The sequence below is a fragment of the Eptesicus fuscus genome, chromosome 23, assembly GCF_027574615.1.
Source record: "Eptesicus fuscus isolate TK198812 chromosome 23, DD_ASM_mEF_20220401, whole genome shotgun sequence".
Classification (NCBI taxonomy): Eukaryota; Metazoa; Chordata; class Mammalia; order Chiroptera; family Vespertilionidae; genus Eptesicus; species Eptesicus fuscus.
The window spans coordinates 23,009,131-23,032,062 of NC_072495.1; the positions used below are offsets into that span (position 1 = coordinate 23,009,131).

A 22,932-nucleotide genomic window follows, 5' to 3' on the forward strand; every position below is an offset into this window, starting at 1 on the left:
GGCATAGGGGGCCATCTGGGCCGGGCCATCGCGCAGGGAGGCCGCGATGAGGCGCTCTTGGACGCGGTCCCTCCCCTCAGTGTCCCCGCGCTGCCCACCCGCCAGGAAAGCCAGGCAGCCCGAAGATCGGGGTTCGGATCCGGAGTGCAGGCGGCAGCGGGGCGCCAGCGAACCCTCCGGTCACCCCCGCCCCCCACCACCCCGTACCTATGCGCGCGGCAGAAAGGCCCCAGGATCACGCGCTGCCAGCGCCTCCCGCCCCCTAAAGGTTCCCGCGGAGCTGGCGCGCGGAGATGACGTCACCCGAGGGCGCCGCGCTCCCGTGACGTCAGAGGCCAATGGCGGCGGCGGCGCTGGAGCCCTGGCGGGCAGCGGCTCCGCGGAGAAGGCGCTCAGCGGCTCGGCGTCCGCGGCAGAGGTCAGCGGCGGCGGCCGGGGGCCCGGAGGCGGATCCCGAGGTGGACGACGGAGTCGTGCTTCGTCGCATCCGGGAGGCCAGGTGAGTGGCGGGTCTGAACCTTCGCGCCTGCGGGAATCTCTCCGAGCCTCAGTCTCGCCATGTGTAAAGTGGGAGTCAGTGAAACCCTGGAAGAGAAGAGGTTATTTGCGAGGGTTTGACGGAGGCGAAGGGCTCCTTACAGGCCGGATTGCAGTAAGCGCTCTGTAAAGGTGGTCATTCCTCTCCTTGGGCAAGTTATGTCACGTCTGTGCCTCAGTTTTCTCATCTGTGAGGTGGGCATGGAAAGTTACCTGTAGAGGCTTGTTTTGAGGACTCGGTGGGTTAGTAAATGTAAGCCATTTCGAACGGTGCCTCCGCACTTGGCGTGGTAAACGCAGCACCAGTGTTTGTGGTATTCACGTTAGGCCGAGGTTGGTGATTGTTGGCGTTGCTAAATTGCCTGGGAAGCAACATGAACACGTGATTGCAATTTTCATGGTGATCATCATCAGTTAATGGAGCTGCTTTGTGCCTGGCGCTTGGTTAAGCATGCTCCACACTTTATCAATGTGAACATCTCAGCCACCAAACTGGGATCCTGGGGGCGTCTAGTCTTCCAGAGACACAGGTAATGCATGGAACCAAATTGCAACCCCATGGCTTTGCGACTCCAAAACCTGTGCTTCAAAGCGCCCCATTATTTTGGTTTCCCTCATTCCCCACCCCACGCCTTGCTGTCTACCTGAGGTAGCACTTAGATTAGTGCCTCATAGAGGAAACACTCAACAAACATCACCTACTTCTGTTCTTTTGTATTCTTGCCTTTTTCGTTTGTGTTCCTTTAAGGGCTCAGTAAATAACAGCTTTTGTTAGCACTGCCTTAGATAACAGCTGCAGGATCATCACAACGGGAAGAAATTAGACTAATTTTATCAGCTCCCCTCCCCCAGAATGAGGGTCCAGAGGCGGTGGTGACTCGGAGGTTACCACTAAATAAAGAAGTGGGTGACCAGCTAGGGAGCCTGAGGAAAAAAGCAGCAGTGCCCCGGCCTGGTGGCTCCGTTGGTTGGAGGCTCATCCCGTACACCAAGACGGTTGCGGGTTCAATTCCCAGCCGGGCACCTAACTAGGTTGCAGATTGGGTCTACGGGAGGCAGCTGATCAATGTTTCTCTCCCTCTCTCAAAATAAATCAATAAAAAGTAAATCCTCAGGTGAGGATTCTTTTTACAAAGCAGCAGTGACCGTTTTAGGATCTGAGGCAGCCGATGGGAATGAGTGTGCCTAGGGGTTTGGAGAACTCTGAGGCACTTCGCCTGTACCTTACTCCTCTCAACTTCTTCAGTATCCCCAGGAGCTCCCTGCCTCCACCCGCACCCCCAGGTACAGCACTCCCTCCTGCCCTGATGGAGAGGAGCTGTTCCCCTGTGCAGGCGAGCTCTCCTTTACCCACTGTGAGGAACATGAGCGCAGTCTCTGGACAGGTGTCTTTTCAATTCTGTCTTTTCGCTGAGCCCCCTGAACAGTGGCTTAGGGCTTGTCAGTTCAAATCCAATTCATTTTTTTAACACTTTTTTCCTGGTGACTAGAATCTTTAAAATCTCATCACTTTTCAAGTACTCGATGCAGTATTAATTGTAGTCACCATGCTGTACGTCATCTCCATCACATCTGTTTTATAACTGGGAGTTTTTACCTTTGACCCCCTTCACCCATTTCACACCCACCCCCACCCCCACCCCCCTCCTGCCTCTGGCAGCCACCAGTCTGTTCTATGAGCTCAGTTTTTTGTATTTGTTCTTTTAGATTCTACCTATATGTGAAATCATACATACGTTTTTCTCTGTATGACTCATTTACTTAGCATAATACCCTCAAAGAACATCCACATTGTCACAGATGGCAAGATTTTATTCTTTTTTATGGCCACATTTTTTATTTTGCCACATCTTGATCCATTTTTCCATCGAGGGACACGTACGCAGGTTGTTTTCGGATTTTAGCTGTTGTAAGTAATGCTGCAGTGAGCATGGGGGTGCAGATGTCTTTTTGAATAAGTGTTTTTGCTTTCTGTGGATAAATACCCAGAAGTGGAATTGCTGGGTCATGTGATAGTTCTATTTTTAATTGTTTGAGAAACCTCCATGTTGTTGCATATTGTCACCACACCAGTTTACGTTCCCACCAACAGTGCGCGGGGGTTCCCTTTTCTCCACATCCTTGCTAACTGACACTAGTTATTTCTTGTCTTATTCTAGCAGCTGTGAGCTGGTATCTCATTGTGGTTTTGATTTGCATTTGACTAATGATGTTGAGCATCTTTTCATGTACCTGTTGGCCATTTGTATATCTTTGGGAAAATGTCTGTTCAGATACTCTGTATTTTTGTTGTTAAGTTGTATGAAGTCTTTATATATGTTGGATATTAACCCCTTATCCGAAGTAGAATTTGCAAATATCTTCTCCCATTCATTGCTTGCCTTTTTGTTTTGTGGATGGTTTTTTTTTTTGTTTATTTTTGTTGTGCAAAAGCTTTTTAGTTTGATGTAGTCTCATTTGTTTATTTTTTTTTACTTACTTTGCCTTTGGAGTCAAATTCACAAAAAGACCTTGGACCAATGTCCAGAAACTGGTGTCAATGTTTTCTTCTATGTATTTTATTTTTTTCGGGTTTTATATTCAAATCTTTAGTTCATTTTTGTGTATGGTATAAGATAGTGGCCTCGTTTCATTCTTTTGCATATGGTTGTCCAGTTTTAGCATCAGCATTTATTGAAAAGACTTTCCTTTCTTCATTGTATATTCTTGGCTCCTTTGGTATAAATTAGTGCCCGTGTGTGGGTGGGTTTATTTCTAGGCTCTCGATTCTGTTCCATTGGTCTGTGTGTTTATTTTTCTGCCAATACCATACTGTTTTGATGATCTAGCTTTGTAGTATAGTTTCAAATCGGGGAGTGTGACGCCTTCGGCGTTGTACCTATTTCTCAGGATTGCTTTGTCTTTTTGGTGTCTTTTGTGGCTCCGTGCAAATTTGAGGATTATTTGTTCTGTTCTGTGAAAAATGCCATTGGAATTTTGATAGGGTTAGCTTGAATCTGTAGATTGCTTTTGGTAATATGGACATTTGAACAATGTTAATTCTCCCAATCTATGAACATGCAATACCTTTCCATCTCTGCATCTTCAGTTTCTTTCAACAGTGTCTTACAGTTTTCAGTGTACAGGTCCTTTTTACCTTCTTTGTTAAGGTTATTTCTAGTCACTTTATTCTTTTTGTTGCGATTACAAGTGGAATTGTTTTCTTCATTTCTCTTTCTGATATTTCATTGTTAGTATATAGAAACTAATAGATTTTCGCATATTTTTGTATCCTGCAACTTTACTGAATCCGTTTATTAGTTTTTTGGTGGCATCTTTAGGATTTTATATATATAAATATCATGTCATCTGCAAATAGTGATAGTTTTAATCCCTCCTTTCCAATTTGGATGTCTTTTATTTCTTTTTCTTGCCTAATTGCAAGGACTGTCAGTACTGTGTTGAAAAACATTGGGCATCCTTGCCTTATTCCTTATCTTAGAGCAGTGGTCGGCAAACCAGGGCTCTGTTGACTAATGAGTTTGCCGACCACTGTCTTAGAGGAAAAACTTTGAGTTTTTCTTTATTGAGTATGATGCTAGGTGGGGGTTTGTCATAAATAGCCATATTATGTTAAGATGCTTTACTTCCATATCCATTTTTTTATTTTTTTATTTAGCAAAGATGGAGATTTATTGAACAACAAGTACAGACTCCCACGTGGGGAGAGGGGAAGAGTCCCACAGGATGGAGGAGGAAAGGGTCTCCCCACTTCCATATCCATTTTATTGAGTTTTCAGTCATAATTGCATGTTGTACCTTTCTGCATTGAGCTTTTACCAAGTTTAAGTTGCACCTATAGAGATTGTCATATGATTTATTTTATGTCTTATTATATGGTGTATCAGGTTCATTGATTTTCGGATGAAAACCATTGAATCATCATTGCATCCCTGGAATGAATTCCACTTGAACATGGTGTATGATCCTTTTGATGTATTGTTGTACTTGATTCGCTAGTATTTTATTTAGGCTTTTTGCATATACTGATACAGTATGCTCTTTAAAGACATTGGCCCGTAATTGTGTCTGTGTGTGTGTGTGTTGACCTTGCCCGGTGCTAGTATCAGGGTGACGCTGGCCTCATGACGTAAGTTAGGAAGCACTCCCCCTTCATTATTTTGGGGTGAAGTTTGAGAAGAAGAGGTGTTCAGTCTTCTTTGAATGGTGGTAGACTTCACCAGTGAGGCCAGCTGGTCCTGGAATTGTGTTCGTTGCCAGGTGTTTGACTTGTTTCAAGTTCCTTACGAGGGATCAGTTTGTTCAGATTTTCCCATTGTTCATGGTTCAGTTTAGGAAGGTTGTGTGCTTTACGAACCTGTCCATTTCTTATAGTTGGTTCAGTTTGTTGGCATGTAATTGTTAGCAGTAGTCTCTTTTGAGACGACGTTGTATTTCTGTGGTGTGTTTTAATATCTCTGTGTGTATTTCATTTAGGCTCTAATCTTTGTTATTTCCTTCCTTTATTAACTTCGGCTTAGCTTTTCCTTCTATTTCTAGTTTCTGGAGATGTAAAGTTAGGTTGTTATTTGAGACTTCTCCTTTTTCCCCAAACATTTATTTAATGCTTACTCTGAAAAAGCACATTGTTAATACTTAAGGAAATTTGTTTATGCTCTAGCCCAGTGGTCGGCAAACTCATTAGTCAACAGAGCCAAATGTCAACAGTACAACGATTGAAGTTTCTTCTCATGAGAGCCAAATTTTTTAAACCTAAACTTCTTCTAACGCCACTTCTTCAAAATAGACTTGCCCAGGCCGTGGTATTTTGTGGAAGAGCCACATTCAAGGGGCCAAAGAGCCGCATGTGGCTTGCGAGCCGCAGTTTGCCGACCACTGCTCTAGTCGGTTTGGCTCAGTGGGTAGTGTCAGCCTGCGGACTGAAGGGTCCCGGGTTTGATTCCGTCAGGGCACATGCCCGGTTGTGGGCTCGATCCCCAGTGTGGGGCCTCCTCCAGGAAGCCCTCTGTGCTGCTCTCTCTGAGCCCCAGCAGTACGTGCTCTGGCTGTACCATATTCACCGTGTATCCTCCTCCTGTCACTCAAGAGTAGGCTCTGTGGCTGCATCATGCTCCCCCCATCCAGATTACGGACAGGAGGGGGTCACTGTTAGGGCCGCCCTGAGAATGGGAGATGACCTCGCCGTTTTTTCCCACAGGGAAGACCTGCGTGTTTCTGATTTCTGGAGTTCCGCACTAGGTGAGTACCGCCTCGCCAAGGCTGAGGGGGGCCTGAATATGGGCAAAGGAAGGAATCCCACCCTCATTTGATAAAGCCATTTTGCTTTATAGGGTGGTGTACATGTGGGTTCTAATTCTGACTCCCGCCTTACAGCTGCGCGTTTTTGGCTCTTAACTAACTCTGACCCTAAGCTTCTTTATCTGGGAAATGGCGATGATAATGCATATCCTGGAGTGTGATGTGCGGATTACGTGAGGCTGTTCAAGTGCTTAGAATGGTGCCTGCCTGCTGCACAGGGGACGGGGACTGAGCTGTCATTATCATGGTTGCTGAAATTGGTGTTACCCTGCTCTTTTTCCTTGAGATTGCAATGTAGACACTCCCCCTCCCCCCCAGGTTATACTCTCTTCCTAACATTGTGTGTGGGGACATAAATACTGACCCATGGAGTGGACTTAACAGCAGTCTTACAGTAGTTATCATTTCTATTGAGGGACACTTGTTTGTTTCATTTGTTTTTAATTATAAGTTTGCATTGAGCATCTTTCTGCATTGAGCTTTTACCAAGTTTAAGTTGATCTTCTTGGGATATATCCCCAGAAAGGAAATTATTCAGTGGAAGGCAGGGACCAACTTGATATCCGCTGGCTGGTGGTTTTCCAGAAAGCTTTTACCACTTCTTTCACCAGCAAGGACTGAGAGCCAGTTTTTCATGCAGCCTTTCCTTCTTGTGGGAATGGTTAGCTTGTTGCTTTTGTTGGGTTTCACATACAGATTTGTGCAAATAAACTCAGTACCAGTATCATAAAGGAGAGACGAGAGCACCCACCTCCATATGAGGGTTGAAGAGAGTGTTTTTTGTTAGACTCCAGAAGCCTCAACCTACCTTTTTTTTAAAAAAATAGGTTTTTATTGCTCTTTAGAGAGAGAGAGAAAAATAGAAACACCGATGAGAGAGAAACATCATGGATAGGCTGCCTCCAGTACAGCCCCTACTGGGGATCGAGCCTGAAACCCCAGCATGTCCCTGGCTGGGAATCGAACCAGTGACCTCTTGGTTCATGGGTTGATGCCCAATCACTGAACCACACTGGCTAAACCCCACCCCCCCCCTTTTTTTTACACATTAAATATTCCTACTCGCAGCCATTTATAGTGTGATATTAACAGCTCTGCTCCTCTGTTCTTCATTATAATAAAAAAAAGTTGGAATTTCAAGGCATAACCTGAGTTTACCAGGGATCTCCTATTAAACTAGAATGAGTTTATATTAGTGTTTTAGATTGAAACTGCCTGTAAATGCAAGCGATTTCTTCTCAAACCCTTCTCCGGTGGACACGGCGGCACGTCCCAGGATGTTGGGGGTGGAGCGGCGGCCCTCTCTCTGAGGAGCTGACGCTGCTGCTGCCCTGCTCCTTGCTCCCTGGCCTGTGGGCTGCTCTGGTGGGTGATCGGGTTCACAGGGTCACTCTGACTGTATTTGGGGGCGTGCTCTTTCAGAAACCATCAACAAATGTCTTATGAAACATCTGGAACAACTGGATGCCCCTGTGGGGACTCTTTCGGAAGCCATTGGAAGCCTGCACCTCGACTCATCACCGGATGGCTCGGGTGCGGCTGCTGGCTGCATCCCAGGGGAGACCCTGGTCACGGGGGCCTGCGGCTGGAAGTGTGTGTGTTACGGCATCGGGAGCTTTGCCACCTGCGTCATAGCTAGAACCCAGCTAGCGTTTTTGCTTCTCTTCCTGGAGAAGTGCCAGGTACATTTTGGACTCCTCTTTGCCGCCGCTCCCTGGGTCTTGCCCACGGCGTGCACGCAGGCATTTGGTGGAAATAACACCTTCCCTCCTGCAGATTCCCAGAAGTCACTGCTGGGTGTATGACCCTCTGTTTAGCCAGCTGGAAATTGCAGTTCTTACCACCCTTGGGGTGACTGTCCTCGGTGAGAACGAGGTGAGTGGCTTAGGAGAGGGGAGCTAGGGAAGCTGCTGGCCCGCTGACCCCAGGCTCTGACCCGCGGATGCAAATATTTTAGAAACGGCGTCCTTCCTCTCTGTTGCTTTCCCAGTGCCTGTGCCGTCACCCACGTTTTGACTGCTGTGCCCATCAGAGAAAAGTGACTTACACAAATGGCGTGAACCAGAAATGTTAGGTTTATAACATTTTCGAGGAGTGTGTGTCCAGAAATTATGCTCATTGGTATTTACTGTTGCCATTGAAATATTAAAAGCACACACAATCTCAGTGGGTTTTCTGGTTGGACTTGACCCTGTTCCCAGGGAGGCAATAAAAGGGGACAGAAGGGTTCCCTCTTTGGAGCTGTAGTCAGCCGTTCCCACGGCACCTGGCTGAGCTGTGGATGAAGCCTCTGTCCACCCGGCACCCCCCTAAAATCGCTGGGATTCCAAAGTTCTTGAGGCCTGGGAAAAGGAAATTTCACAAGCAGAGGACTGAAGCCACTCGAGGCGAATGCCTCTGAGTTTAGTTCTGTATTGTCTTGGGGATTATAACTAATCATTGGGTTCCTCTCTGTTTTGAGAAACTGCCATCTCATTGCTTACTATGAAAATTAGGTCCAGCTGAGACGGAATCGTTTGCCGATGTTGGCGAGCTCCTAAAACATGGCCACTTAATCCAGACCGGCTTTTCTGAGAGCCTGCTCTGTGCTGGGCAAGGAGCTTTGGGAGCCACGACACACAGGAGCCAGTCCCCGTGTTCAGGGAGCCCACGGCCACATCAAGGCCTGCGGCCTGCAGACAAGTCAACGAGGAGTCAGACAGGGAGGCAGAGCCACGCGCTAGGAACTGAGATGGGAAGGAGACGGTTCTCTTTGGGGGGATGGAGAAAGCTTCCTGGGTCTGGAGCTGGGATTTGAGGGTCAGCCAGGAGTTTGCCAGGGGACAGGCCCAGGGCTGCAGGCAGCCTGTGCAGAGCTGGCTGTTCAGGACCCGCTGCCCGTTACGAACAGAAGGGAAGCTGCAGGAGAGTGCAGAGGAGGCCCAGAGGTAGAGGGCCAGACAGCAAGCGCCGGCCGTGGGTTTCCTGCCAGGAGCTTGGCTGTGGAGCAGTAGTTCAGAGGGCCATCTGGAAAGGGCTCCGTTGTGATAGGGACCTCAGAAAGCAACACAGGAAACGGGACCACCAGACGGCACGGGGGGCAGGAACTATTGCCACCCTCACGCCCCTGCTCTCATGGACCGAGAGGCCGTCGTTGAGCCAGAGCTCTCTGTTCGTGGGATGCACATTGTTAACTTCAGACTTCCGTTTGCTTCCTCTGCGCTCATTTTGTCCTGAGCTGTGTGGATGTCACTGACTGATGGCATTTTTAAGTTTAAGGTGCACCATGTGGTACACGTTACTGCAGGATGACACGCAGTAAGGTTAACACCCCACCTCGTAACCACACTGTTTTGTGTGTGGTGAGAATCCTCAGCTGCTTGCTGGTCTGTCCTGACCCCTCCCTCACCGGTAAGCAGTGTTCACAGCTGCGTGTTCACCCAGGAAGGGAAGCGGAGTGTGTGTGGCGAGCCCACCATCTTCTACATGCTGCACTGCGGGACCGCCCTGTACAACAACCTTCTGTGGAGCAACTGGTCAGCGGATGCCCTTTCCAAGATGGTCATCATCGGCAACAGCTTCCGAGGCCTGGAGGAAAGGTAAGCGAACGCTGCGATCCGCCAGGCCCTGAGGGGCGGCCCGGTCCTCGGAGTGACCCACAAGCAGAGCACGTTTCCATGGCTGGTCCTCGGAAAAGGACCAAGAAACTGGACGGAGGGCCAGAGGAAGATGTCACCCTCAGTCACGCTGTGAAGCAAGTTAAGGAGTCTTTGCCAGGCGTCCCTCCCTTCCCGTAGGCTGGGCAGGATTTTAACAGGGAGAAACCACTGGGTTTCTACATGCCCTCCTCCTGTCCCCCTTGGTGAAGTGGGTGTGTTACTGGGACATTCATTTTCTGCGGAATACCTTCTCCACATCCCGTTTTACATTCTTACCATATTTAAATCACCTTGCCTTGCTGCATGCCTTCAGCTGGATAAACCACTCTCGTACCTCCTAATCATGCGTTAAAAACCTTTTTATTTCTAGGTTGTTGACAAGGATTCTGCAGAAAAACTATGCCTATGTTGCACAGGTATCTGTCTGACCGAGGGGCTGGGGTGGGGACGGGTGTGAGTCGCCACCACTGAGGAGCCTGCCCTTACACGTGCAGGCCGGGCTGGGGGGAAAGGGGGGTAACGAAGGCAGAGCGGGGCTTACTGTGCCTGTGAGGTTACATGCTTTACGTGGAACTGTCTGTCAGGTTTTAGAGGGCCTGGAGGAGCAGGCGTTTCCCCAGACGGCACAGTACTCGGACGTGTTTAACGACACCTCTGTGCACTGGTTCCCGGTCCAGAAGCTAAAGCAGCTCCCCACGGACACCTGGGCATCCCGGGAAGAGCCAGATTACCGGGACTGCGAGGACCTCGAGATCATCAGGAGCCAGGCAGGGGCCTCAGCTGCCGGCCCCCGACCGTAGGAAGTGCTGGCGGAGGCGGCCATGGCGGGGCTGCAGGACTCATGTCCCCCCAGTGCCAGTTCCAGAGAACAGGAAGCCCTCAGCTGGCTCTCGTGGGGAGAGGAGATAAGCTGTGGAAGAACTCGGGGTAAAGTTAAGTTTCATGCACTTCTCTCAAGTACCTTATCACACTTCACCGCCTTCCTGGGGGCCTGGCTGGTGGGGAGATCGACTGAATAGAGAAGTGACTCTTTCAAAGATGGTTCCAAAGATTTAGTCAGCAGTGTGTGCAGCCGCCCGGGCCTGCGCCTACTTGGCCATGTCGATGAGGCTCTGCAGGGAGGTGGGCACCCAGGTCTTCTCGCCCTGGACGAACACCACGCCCCGGTCGATGTAGATGACGATGCGGCCGAAGGTGTAGAGCTGCTTCCCTTCGTGCCGCTTCCCGATGACGGGCATGAAGACGATGTTGTGCTCCTCGGCCTTGGTCTCGATGAGGTCCTTAAAGTTCATGGGCACGGAGCTGGCGGCCACGCCAATGCCCCTCTGGGCCATGTTCTCGGCCTCCCGCCGCTCCTGCATGGCCTCGTACTGGAAGTCCTTCCTCCGCTCCGTGTGGGTGAGGTAGGCGATGTTTTCCCGTGCTCCGGGCTGCATGTAGGCACCTGGGGGGACAGGGCAGGGGTGAGGAGAGGTGTCCGACACGCACAGGATCTAGGCTGCGATGGGGCTGAAGTCCGATGTACCCCAGGCGCCGTCTCTGTAAACCTACTTACAGGGGCAGCTGTGCCTCTAAGACACAAAACACAGAGAGAGATGGCCCAGCACCTGGACACCGGGCTGCTGTCAATTAAGAATTGGGCTGGAGGTTTCTGGCCAATTCCTAGTGGCCAGATCCTGCTCCCATCTTGCCTGGGGGTGTTCACTCCCCACTGCCCTAGAGGCACCGGCAGAACCCTGAAAACAGGGCTGCATAGTTCTATGTCTAACTTACCCACACAGGCCTCTGGCCCTGGGAGGACTTTTAATGGATGTGGGGTGCTGAAGGGTAATACAGGACCACAAGCGCCCACTGCTGAGGGAGGGGCACAGATGGGGAGCAGTTCTAGGAGCCTGGGGCCAGGAGGCTGAAGGCAGGGTTAGAGTGTGAAAATGGAGATGGCCCGAGGGACCTGGACAAGTAGAGAGAGAGAGGTGTGTTTCCTCGTTGAGCAGTTATAATTAAGTAAGCTGTGAAATCTGTTCTCGTGTCACAGCTGCCCCTCCTGAGCGGTGTGACCCTGAAGCAGCTCTTGGCCTTGATGTTGTCTGGGAGACGGGTTAGAACAGGTGCTTTGAGTGGTGAGCACTGTGACAGGACTGGCTGAGGGGCTCACCTCGACCTGAGCAACAGGGGAGTAGATATAAATGAACAGGCAGCTGCCCACTTCCGGCAGACAGCTACCGAGCGCTATACACACCACTGCCAGTAACTCAGTCCCTCTAGGTTTTAGTGACACCTACAAGGTAGGTGTTGTCACCGTTTTACAGGTAAAGAACATGGTCTCAGACAGCGGTCGCCACCAGTGGTCCACGAGGTCCGAAATGTTGGCGACCGCTGGTCTCAGAGACTATGCCCCGACTCGACTCTGTGAGCTTACACTTAAGTAGCACCCAACGCTGGCTGAGCAGGCGCATGAGTAACCCCTAAAGGGCACACAGCGCAGTGGTTATGGGGGTAGGCCCTGGGGGTGACCAGAGTGAATCCTGCTTAAATCTGCCTCCATTCAGGGAGACGCCGTCGCAGGAGAGCTGGTGGCTAAGAGTTGGGGTCTGCTGCCCACAGGGACCTGAAGACTCTGGTCCTGTCTTTTACGTGTGCAGGGCCAGGACGTCCCTCGCAGAACCCCCACTCACCCACGTTGGAGGACACCGCCCTGTTCATGATGTCCAGCGCTTCGTTGAACTTGTCCTTGATGGAGGGGTGTGCCAGCACTTGGTCTGAGAACATGGACTTCCAGCCCAGGTACCACTTGGTGATCTCCTCGTAATTGGGGCTGTTACTGAGCCAGGAGCACAGCACCTGTCAGAGAGGAACAAGTAAGAAACTTGCATCCAAAGTGGCAACAAATGGGAGCCAGACATCTCAAGGGGCCTTTGCTTTGTTCTGATCCTGGTCCTACAAGCTGGCGCCGCCTGTGGGGCTGAAAGCCAGGCCCTCAGGAGTGTGGGACGTGGAGGCAGCGTGATAGCCCAGGGCCTTGCAGGTAAACTGGGCTCCGCCTCCTGTGTGCACAGCAGGGATGTCAGTCCCTGCCCCAAAGTAATGCAATAAAGTGCTCCGAGCATCTGCACACCGTCAGTAAATGGCAGTCACTGTTCTTGCTTAACTCCTTCCTATCTGGCCACGTAGCACATATCTGTCATGTAGTCACAGCACGGCCACCCAACAGTCACCAAGGATTCAGGGACCCTCCCCTGCCTCCCCCCACCCCCAGCGAAGCCAGACAAGGTACCTGAAGCCACTTGGGGAAGAAGTGCTTTTCCAGGAGCCCCACCAGGCTGGAGACGGAGATCATCCCCTCCCAGTCGATGACCCAGTAGAAGGCATCCATGTGCTGCTGGTGGGGGTTAATGACCAGCTCCCCGAGGCACATGCCTGGAATGAAAGCCAGGCTCTAAGGCAATGCCACCGCCGCCAAGAGAGGCTTCACCTGAGGGGCTAGTGTTTGGTCTGCCTTTAAAGGGCACTTTCTTCTCTAACCCGGAATCAAATCCCATGAAAGTTCAGGACACCGATGGCTATCCTGTTGCCGGAAGCCGAGACCAGTCTGACATGGTCAGCACAGCCTTAAGGGCCCTGGTTTTGGTTATATTCAGCCTCGGTGCACAGAAGCGGCACCTCTTTTACGGTGAGAAGCGTCATGTGCTAATGCGGCTCAAAGGCCTCGATTTGAGAAGCACAGCCATTAAGTGGCCCCGAGAAACCAAGGCCCAAGGCTGCTGGCTTGGCTGCGTTTCTGCGCGTCCTTACCCAGCTTGGGCACGATGTTCTTGACCATGAAGGCCTCCCAGGAGCCCGGGGTGAAGACGTCTTTCCAGGGCTGGAGGATGAGCTTGGCAGAGGAGTCGCTGGGGTGCCACTTCTGCAGGGCGTTGGACAGCTTGCTGCGGATCGGGGAGTACAGCGGCTCCAGGCGCGCCTGCATGAGGGGGAGCCACGGGTGGATCCAGGAGTGGATGGGCACGGTGTCCGTGAGGGGGTTCCAGTTCTCCACCTGCCGGGGGGGGAGGGTCAAACGATGCCGTGTGGTTAAGGGCGAGGACGCCAGGTGCTCTTGACCAAGGTCCAGCCCTTTGCATGTGTGTGGGGCACAGGGTCTCTAATGGAGGGACACGTTTGGTACAAAGGCAGCCAAATAAAAATAATGCTCCCGAGCAATTGTATTACATCTCAGGAATGGCAGCTTTAAGAAACCAAGTGAATGGGGGCTGTGGGGAGACAGACACGTGCTGCTACACCGGCTGGAGTTAACGGGGCAGCAGCTGTGCCGACCTCCTGTTAACGGCGGGCGTTCCGGGCTCCGGGCCTACCTCCTTCTGCAGCTTGGGGAAGATGAGCTGGTCCAGGATGTTGTCCAGCACCCACACGGGGATGATGTGCACCCAGCTGTCCAGGAAGTCCACCATGGGCTCACAGTTGCGCGGCTGCCACTGCGTGACGATGTTGCGAACAAAAGGCATCCAGACTTCCCAGATCAGCCTGCGGGAGAAAGAGGGCGGGCTGCTAGGGCACAGCCTGGTCCACGGTGTGCTGGGTGCACCACACCCGCTTCTCCAGAGTAAGAAAGGCAGCGGCAGGGACATCCGGGCAGAGAACCACCAGGCGGCCCCACGCCGGCCACGCCTGCACCTGCCGCCTCTTTCCTGGCTGCCCGCCCAGCCTCGGGACCTGAGGATTGGCAGCACCTGCTGGCAGGGTTGCTGCGGGGTCCCACGGGCTCATGGCCCCCACACACGGCCCCTCGCAAGGTGTCGTGTGCTTTTCCACCCAGAGCTCTGCCCAGCAGACACCTCTCACCCTTTGGTTACAGATTCAATGTCCCCCTCAAACCTCCCCCCAGAGGTGTGCACCTTCGTTCTTCTCTGCCGCTGGGTTTGTGTTCACGCCTTATCCACTGTCTGCCTTTTCCAGTTACCATAGGAACTGTCAGCCTGGCACATGCATGACCCCCAGTACACACTGGACAAGTGTCGGGTGAAGTAATGAATGAGGACTGAAATCCCCAGCAGTGCCAGCATGGGGCAGAAGGCCTGCCCCGCCCCTGCCCCCTCCCCCCACCCCCCATCCCCTGCCTGCCTACCTGTGAAAGGCGTCTGCCGAGAGGTCCTGGCTGCCGTGCGACAGGAGCTGGTCGTTCTCCAGGAGGCTCTTCCACTTGGAGATGATCTCGGTGCCGTAAGTGCAGTCCTGAGGGGGGGAGAGCAGCTGAGAGGCCCCTCTGGCAGCCCCCTCGCCCCTGGACAAGCTCGCAGCCACGGCAGAGGCAGGGCCGACTTCCCCGACTACTCACTTTGAGGGGGTCCCACTCCTTGAAGTACTCCTTCATGAGCGGGTAGACGATGGCCACGGCCAGGTCCACGCGGTCGGACATGCGGTACTCCTCGTAGTACTTGTCCTGCAGGGTTTCGAAGACGCGCGCGCACTCGTCCAGGGTGAGCGGGTGGCTGCAGCCGGGCTGCATGCGCCGCTCGCACTCCTCCACCAGCTCCAGGACCTTGCTGAGGTTGGAGATGGCCCGCTCCTCGTGGTCCAGCACCTCCGACATCTTCTCCAGCTCGTGCGACAGGTTCACCACCATGTCCCGCTCGTACTGCAGCTGCCGGTCGTTCTGGATGATCTCCTGCTCCGTGAGGTCGATGAGCAGCTGCAGGTTGTGCTCCAGCTCCGGCAGCGCAAAGCCCGGGGCCTTGGCCTCCTTGCCGGACAGCGGCAGCTGCTGGGCCTGCGGCGGCAGCCCGTCGTCGGGGATGTTGTGCTTGTGGCTGATCTGGCTGTAGCTGTAGTAGACCTTCTGCTCCCGGCCCGTCATGTCTATGACCTTGGAGAGGGCAGAGGGACAGGTGAGCACGCGCCACTGCTGCCTGTGAGACAGACACAGGCCGGGAAGACAGGCTGCGAGGGGAGAGGCGTCGAACCCGCTGAGCACAGCTGTGGGGGCGGAGGGCCCGCGCCGCCCCGGCTGCGAGGGGAAGTGTGCAAAACGTAATCATTCAACGCTGCTCTGCCCCAAGGACGGTCCTGCACCCCTCACCTGAGCCCTTCCCAGTGTTAGAGCCTTAAAGACCGGCCTGTTCTTTAGCTGGTGGTTGTACTTGTGAGAATCTACCCTAAAAAATGCAACAAAGACACGGCTTTGTGCACAGGCCAGCCTGTCTACAAGCCAAGCCACACCAAGCCAGGAAAAGGTAAAGGTCTAGCAATAAGGGGACCAGTCACAGCACAGCCGTCTGGACTGTGCGTGCAGCGAAGAGACGCCCACAGGAGTCTAACACCTCCCTGGCCGTGAGCTTCAGGCAGGCAGGTGTGCGGCTTACGCCGGGTGCCGTGAGGAGGGCCAGCACGGCAGGAACTGACTGTGTGAGCACAGTGAAGGGAACAGGCTGCTATCAAGCAAGAAAAGCAGGATTGGGGGGGGGGGGGGGCGGGGAGCCGGAGCCCAAAGGGGCCTCAGGGGCTGTCCGGGGCGGCCCTGGCTGCGGCATTCCTTTTGTTCCCAGCGCCCCGTCCAGGCCCACGTACCTTGACCTGAGAAAGCTCCTTCTGGGGAGCGGTGAGCTTCTTGCTGGTCCTGCCCTTGGCCTTCAGCTCCTCCACCGTCTTGTAGGAGTACTTGGGCTTCTTCTTGCTCCCGCTGGGGTCCTTCCTCCACTGGCTCAGCTCCTTCTGAAACTCCTGAACGAGGGGTACAGCCCGTCACACAAGCAGGTGGGGGCTGGGACCAGCAGCGGGCACTCACTGGCCACTCCCTTAGACCGTCACAAGGTTATGCTAGGACTGTGCCTGTGTGACACCAAACCATCTAATGATACTCGGCACCCGCTCCCCCTCATACAAATAATGGGGTTCAGAAGGCAGGTGCACTGATTGGAAAGAGAAACAAAAATAAAGACATTTCCTGATCGGCAGGCACTGCTGGTTCTACGTGTGCCTCGTGTAAAATGTAGAAATACAGCACCAAGGATTTCCTAAGTACACAGAGCCTGGTTCTAACTGGAAGTACAGGTGAGCCCCTGGCCCCTCGGTTTCAGCAAAGGCCTCTCCCAGCAGGCTCTGCGGAGCTCCTGGAGGGAGGTCTCCGGACAGGCGGAGCTTGGTCCGAGGGTCATGGAGTCCGGCCCCCGCAGCGGGTTTTGTGTTGGACTTGTAGCCGGCAGGCGGGGCTCAGTGGTTGAGCATCAACCTATGAACCAGGAGGTCACAGTTTGATTCCCAGTCAGGGCACATGCCTGGGTTGGGGGCTCCATCCCCAGTGTGGGGTGTGCAGGAGGCAGCCGATCCTGCATGCCTGGCACCTGGTAGCTTCCAAGTCTGAGCCTCCTTCCTCAGTAAAAGGAGAGGGTCCTGCCTCCCCATAAACGCAGAGGAGGAAAAAGTAACATGTCCATCCAGGGAGCTGGCCCCTTCTGTCGCTGAGGCAAAGCGATACCAGCTGACAGCAGGTGGCCCCGCTGCACGTGGGCTGAGACCCTAGCACCTGAAGGGGCCTCCAGGCGGGCGGTGTGGGCCTCCCACCGCCACGCACGCCCCTCCCTCGCTGCGCCATGAGCTCCATCCCGCACGCCTCCCAAGCTCTCCCCACTGTCAGGCTCAGAGCTGCCTGGCCTCTGGCCTCCTGACCCCTTGCGGCTGAGGCCGGCTCTTCTGCCTGGTGTTACCTGAAATGTCTTCTTCCTAAGAGGTCTTCCCTGGCCCCCACTTATTACAAGGATGTCAAGCCCCCACCTTCTTCTCTACCTCGGCACTTAGCAGGTACCGCTCTTCCTAACCCCGCCGCAGAGGACTGTCCACGGACTGTCCACCAGGCTCTCAGCCGTTCGTCATGGCCACCCACCCTCCAGCCTGGCCTGTAACCTGGGGGTGGGCGATCACCGGAAGACTGACAGTGAATGAATGAACACACACACAAAAATGACACAGACCCCGCCCACCACCACCTCCAGACTTCCGGTTACCTCTTCCGCTTCCTCTTCGGAGTCCACCACAGGGAAGTCTTGCAGGGACTGAGTGGTCCGCTCAGAGCCATACGCGCCCACGGCACCTTTTCCTTTTCTCTGTTTGGCTTCGATGGGCGTAATGATGCCTGGCAAGTTTCAGCAAAAGGAAAGGGGAGAGGCTTCGGATCACAGCACTTCTTGTCTCTGAACCCGCCGCTCGGGGAAACCACTAGCACGTGGCCCAGGAAGGAGCTTGTCCCTGTCCCCCAACCTGCCCATGTCCTGTGACTGGAACCTGAGCAGCTGCTACAGACCAGCGCTGCGTGAGCCATTTAGTCCCCCACACAGACCTCCCTCTCCCCCTGCATTCATTTCCCAGTGGATTCGAGGAAAGGAGAGCGATTCCTTTGTAACTGGGGACTCGGGCACACCATTCTCTGCTCACTCGGAAGCCTTCAGCAGGGAAAGGGCAGTAATGGAGATGACACCGTACAGTGATTCGGACTGAAGCAGGGAAGCTGCATTAGAGCCACCTATTTTACACTCAGACCGGCTGTGCTTCACTGTAACGTGTGTAAGCCTTGGAATGAAATGTTCTAATAACAGAGTTTCTAGACAAGAGCCCAGCATTTCAACACAGATTTCCCCTCACCCCAAACTCGCCCCCGCCTCCCACTTCCAGTCCATATTGTTGAAATCTCAATGAGTACGCCCCCTCTCCTTCCTGGCCACCATCTCTATCTTCCCTTCGTGGGTTTCTCATAAGCTAACATTTCAACACATAACCTGGATTTAACTGTCACGTCACGTAGGGAGTGGAACACCAATGACAGAAGCTCTACTACCTCCAGGCGGCGAGGCCCCCGCAGAGGCTCCGCGCCCAGGGAAGGGTCTGCGGGAAGACGGCACCTGCGTGGGACGGGTGGCCCCGGGACTGAGGAGGTGAGATGTGCGAGGGGAGCCGTGTCCCCAGCATGTGTCCGGGGCTGGGCGGGGCAAGGACAGGGCAGTGCTCCTGGGAGGAGGGAGGGAGCGCACGCAGGGTTTGCTCAGCCCAGCTGGCAGCTACGTGGCGCTGGCTACTGAACAGCTACACGCCGTGCTTTACGGTTTCCTGGAGGACAAAGTGAGCAGGGACTACTGCCTCTCGAGCTTTCAGGGCCCAGGAAAACCTACGGAAACAAGCCAAACGGGGTTTGGGGTGGAGACTGCTTCAGGCGGCGGCCCTGGGCACTGTCCGGGCAGCCAGGCTTCAGCTGAAGCAATCACTGCGGGCAGTTCTAGAACTGCAGGAGAGTGTCTCACTTCTCAATACTGGCAACAAATTCCTTTTTTCTTTTTTTAGAAAAAATGAGGCCAACAAGAAGCCCGTTTGCAGTCCATGAGCTTGCAGCCTGTTTCAGGCCCTCCCCCTCCTCCTGCTGAAACCATGTCTTATTTGAGTCTGAAAACCCAAGGCAGCGCAGGAGCACAATCTGTCTTGTGCTGGACCAGACTGAGGGGCTTAGAGACTTCCAAAGGAGCAAAGCAGACACTCGCCCCTCCTCGGCCCCGGCCCCCCCGCCAGAGCCCCTCCAGGGCCCGTACCTTGCGCGTTCTTGCCGAGGCCCCTCCCAGGGACGTAGCCCATCTTCTGCAGCAGCTTCTGCCCAATCCCCTTCGTGTGTCTCTCCCAGCTGCCAAAATCCATGAACGACTTGGTTCCTCCGGCAAAGCCTTTCTGGCTGGGCTTAAAATTGCCCCCCTGCAAAGAAACAGCACAGCTCAGGTGATGGGAAAGAAAAAGAAGGAAAATCTAGCAAGCAAGCTCCACTGGTGGGAAGTGGCCTGGCGGTCAGACACCATGGAAGGTCCACAGACCACGTGTGTGTGTGTGTGTGTGTGTGTGTGTGTGTGTGTGTGAAGAGCAGAGACTGCACGGCACACTTCAGATCTGAAGCAGCCACACTCCAGCTGGCCCCCACCCGCGAGGAGGTGCTCAGGCTGCAGTGACCTTCCGAGGATTACTAAGGTCACAGCCCTTCCACAAAGATGCTAACGTTCTTTTGCCCTAGCTGGTGTGGCTCAGTGGATAGAGCGTCAGACTGCAGACTGAAGGGTCCCGGGTTCGATTCTGGTCAAGGGCACATGCCCAGGTTGCAGGCTTGATCCCCAGTAGGGGGACGTGCAGGAGGCAGTCAATCAATGATTCTCATCATTTATGTTTCTATCTCCCCCTCCCCCTTCCTCTCTGAAATCAATAAAAGTATATTTAGAAAAAAACACACAAAAAGATATTACCGTTTTTAACTTCTTCGGCCCAAAATCCTTAGGAAATTCTTCCTGCTTAACAGGTTTCTCTTCATCGTCAGAATCTTCCAGCTCCGCCGCCTCCGCCGCGCCTTTCTTGAGCCCCGCGCTGATGAAGTTGACCGGCGCGGAGTAGTCTCGGGCCCTGCAGGCAAACACAGCGCCGTGTGGGAATCCGAAATCACTTACAAACTTCCATTATGCGAGCTGTGGATTAACACCTGTCTCCACCCAGTGGGGTCTGGGCCTCTAGCACGGGGCCTACGTGACTGCTCAATGAACACCCACAGCGGTCAGCTCAGCACGAGGACAGCACTCCAGCCTCAGGAGGAAAATGGGCCTCCCTGGCCGATGTCCTGGCGAAGGGACCGGGAAGGCTAGAAGTAGATTGAGTGGGGCAGCTCCCAAATCCCACTGTCTACCCCGACCCCTTCCCCAAAGCAAGAGGCAGCAGCCCCGTGTCAGCCAGTACCGTTTGCCTCCGAAGCTGGGCCTCTCTTCGTCCGAGTCTCGCTCTGCCCACACCCCGTAGGTGGCCTCTTCCTTGGTCTGCCAGTGCCGCTGCCGGTTGGGGTTGAACTCATTCTGCAGATCCCAGTCAGTGATCTCAAAGTTCTCCCTCTCGTCGTCGTCGTCATCCATGTGGCCTTCCCCGTCCCGGTACAAGTGGGACAGTGACATGGCAGCCACTGAAGGAACAGACGAGAAAGGAGCGGTCTGGGATCGGTTCTGAGAGCATCAAGAGAAGACTTGCTTGTGAGTTCCTCTTCCTGCCTACCTCCCGAACTCCCTGCAAACTCAAAGTCCGTTCATCACCATGACAACCTAGGCAAGCAGGCATTAAAATCGTACTTTAGGCCTTAGCTGGTGTGGATCAGTGGATAGGCCTACGGACAGAAGGGTTCCGGGTTCGATACCAGCCAAGGGCATGTGCCTCGGATACAGGCTTGATCCCTCGCTCTGGTCCAGGCATGTGTGAGAGGCCACCAACAAATGTCTCTCTCATCCATGTTTCTTTCTGTCTCTCCCCTCCCTTCCACTCTCTCTAAAAATCAATGGAAAAATATCCTTGGGTGAGGATTAATCAAAAAACAAACTAGACCTAGCCTGTTTGGCTCAGTTGATAGAGCATCGGCCTGGGGACTGAAGGGTCTCGGGTTCAATTCCGGTCAAGGACACATGCCTGGGTTGCGGGCTCGATCCCCAGTAGAGGGACATGCAGGAGGCAGCCAGTCAATGATTCTCTCTCATCATTGATGTTTCTATCTCTCTGTCCCTCTCCCTTCCTCTCTGAAGTCAATAAAAACATATTTAAAAACACACACACAAAAACAAACCACATTTTAGGAAGCAATGGGTACTAAGACAGGTGGAACAAAAGGCTAGTCCCAAGTCTGTGATTCTTAAGCATGTATTTCCTTGTCCTAGTCAGTGTCATATAACATTTCTCACACAAAAATAACTCAGTTATTCCGTAACTGCCTCAGAAGGTGTGTAGACATCACCCCTACTCCGCATTACTTCTTCTGTTGTTGAGAGTTATATCTGGACCCTGGCAGTCCCGGGAAGTGATTTCTTTAGAATATGCTTTCTGAAACAAACTACTTGTTGAGACCCCAAGACTCAGTTTTCCTCCCCAAACACTGGAAGGCAGCTGAGAGTCAGAACACAAGCTTAACAGTCAAGCATCTCTGGACTGGAACAGAACACTGTTCTTGGCAGCGGGGTGATGAGATTCAGCTGTCTCTTAAACGCATTAACCACCACACCCGCCTTAGGTTCCTGCAAGGCACAGCCCATGCGATGCTACTTGAAAAACACTTCCCTCCGGGTAAGCGCTCAAGAGCAGCAGCTGTTCCTGGGATCCCACGATTGCCATTGTTCTCATTAGATTCGGGAGTGAGCCTAACAAGGATTGGGAAATCAGGCGGCCTGAGTTCAAATCCCCACTCTCCCAGACACACTTCCCAGCGAGGGGCGCCACACGGTAAACATGGCACCGGATGGCAGTAACGGATCCTTGCCCACCAGCCGCCGCCAGCAGCCTCGGCGACAGGGAGCCCATGACTCCCCAGGCAGCGCCCACCAGCCTCGCTCTCTTAGGTAGCTTCCCCGCCTCCTTGGGCAGACTCCCTGGCGCACGGGTTGGGCGCTCCTGCATCCGACCCACCGCGTGCAAAAGAGGACAATGTTCCGCGGGGTCCCGGAGACGTGGGCACCGGGCAAGGTAACGATCGCAGGGTTGTCACGCGTGGACAGCGCTCTGCTCCGGCTAAGCTCTGGCTTCGGGCCGACCACAACGTCAGCCTCGAGGCGCTTCACCAGGTCGGTGCGGGCGGCTCCGCGCGCCGGGTAAGAAATGGAGGCTGAGAAGCTACCCGGCCTTTCCTAAGCCCCAAACCGGGCAGGCCCTGCAGCAGGCGGGCCCGAAGCCGAGGCGCGGGCGTCTCTCCCCGCAGTCCCGGCCGCGCGGTGTGGCTTCGGTCCCCAAGCCGACCCCGCGGTGACCGGAGCGCCCGCCCCTCCGGCCTCGGCCGAGCCTCTGCGAAACGGAAGCGGGGCCGAGGCCGCCTCCCTCCCGGGCACTGGCACCCGCTCCCCTGGGGCGGCGTCCCCGTCCCTTCCGCCCCCCAGCCCGGCTCACCTCGTGCAGCTCAACGTCCCAAACACAACCGCCCCCTGCGAACGAGAAGCGCGCAATTCAGGAAGTCGGTGCCCGGAACCCGGAAGTGCAGGGACCGGCGCGCCGACAATGACGTCAATAGCGGAAACGGCGCGCTGGTTGCCATGGCAGCAAGAAAGCCTTGAGCGGCTGTGGCTCAGAGCGGCAGGGCCGAGATGCTAGAAAGCAGACGCAGGTTCTCGGGGTCCCACGTGGCTGGGGCGGGGGCCGATGTCCCGGCCAGGTCACCCCCCTGCCGCGCCTGCCTCGGGGCGACGCCCAGCCTGTTTTGAATGGGGTGGACGTCGCCGAGCCTCCTCGGTGGCTCCTCTGCCCGCCTCAAATTCTAAATCGGTAAAACGGGGATATAGAACTCGTTCACAGGAGCATGGTGAGGAATTGTGAGACATCACGGGGGCCGGGACCGGCCTTCGTGTGGGAATAATGAAAGGCAAGACCGTATCCTGGCCCTAGCTGGTTGGTTCAATGGATAGAGCGTCTGCCTGTGGACTGAAGGGTTCCAGGTTCGATT

At 54.0% G+C, this 22,932-nt stretch overlaps 2 protein-coding genes across 7 annotated transcripts; one reads left to right on the plus strand and one right to left on the minus strand.

Annotated features, from left to right (window-relative positions):
* The first annotated feature begins 337 nt into the window (after positions 1-337).
* SRRD (SRR1 domain containing) lies at positions 338-12,178 on the plus strand. Of its 2 annotated transcripts, XM_054712797.1 has the most exons (7): positions 338-499; positions 5,735-5,775; positions 7,258-7,517; positions 7,612-7,710; positions 9,234-9,413; positions 9,844-9,889; positions 10,058-10,133. In XM_054712797.1, exons 1-7 carry the CDS (start codon positions 339-341, stop codon positions 10,117-10,119), a joined length of 849 nt encoding a protein of 282 aa, XP_054568772.1. In that variant the 5' UTR covers position 338; the 3' UTR covers positions 10,120-10,133. The 2 variants fall into 2 exon arrangements, with proteins under 2 accessions (XP_054568772.1, XP_054568773.1); XM_054712798.1 differs by lacking the exons at positions 9,234-9,413; positions 9,844-9,889; positions 10,058-10,133 and adding an exon at positions 12,116-12,178.
* On the minus strand, positions 9,815-22,451 carry TFIP11 (tuftelin interacting protein 11). Of its 5 annotated transcripts, none has more exons than XM_054712795.1 (13): positions 22,383-22,451; positions 20,211-20,467; positions 19,730-19,883; positions 19,037-19,193; positions 17,468-17,595; positions 16,035-16,187; positions 14,806-15,333; positions 14,596-14,702; positions 13,826-13,994; positions 13,266-13,509; positions 12,748-12,890; positions 12,149-12,314; positions 9,815-10,917 (listed from the first exon to the last, which is right to left on the minus strand). In XM_054712795.1, the coding sequence occupies exons 2-13, from the start codon at positions 20,417-20,419 to the stop codon at positions 10,562-10,564; spliced, it is 2,514 nt and encodes an 837-aa protein (XP_054568770.1). In that variant the 5' UTR covers positions 20,420-20,467; positions 22,383-22,451; the 3' UTR covers positions 9,815-10,561. The 5 variants fall into 5 exon arrangements, with proteins under 5 accessions (XP_054568770.1, XP_028002608.2, XP_054568769.1 ...); XM_028146807.2 differs by having other exon boundaries at positions 20,211-20,427; positions 22,383-22,444; XM_054712794.1 differs by lacking the exon at positions 22,383-22,451 and adding an exon at positions 21,909-21,991.
* Between the last annotated feature and the right edge of the window lie 481 nt (positions 22,452-22,932).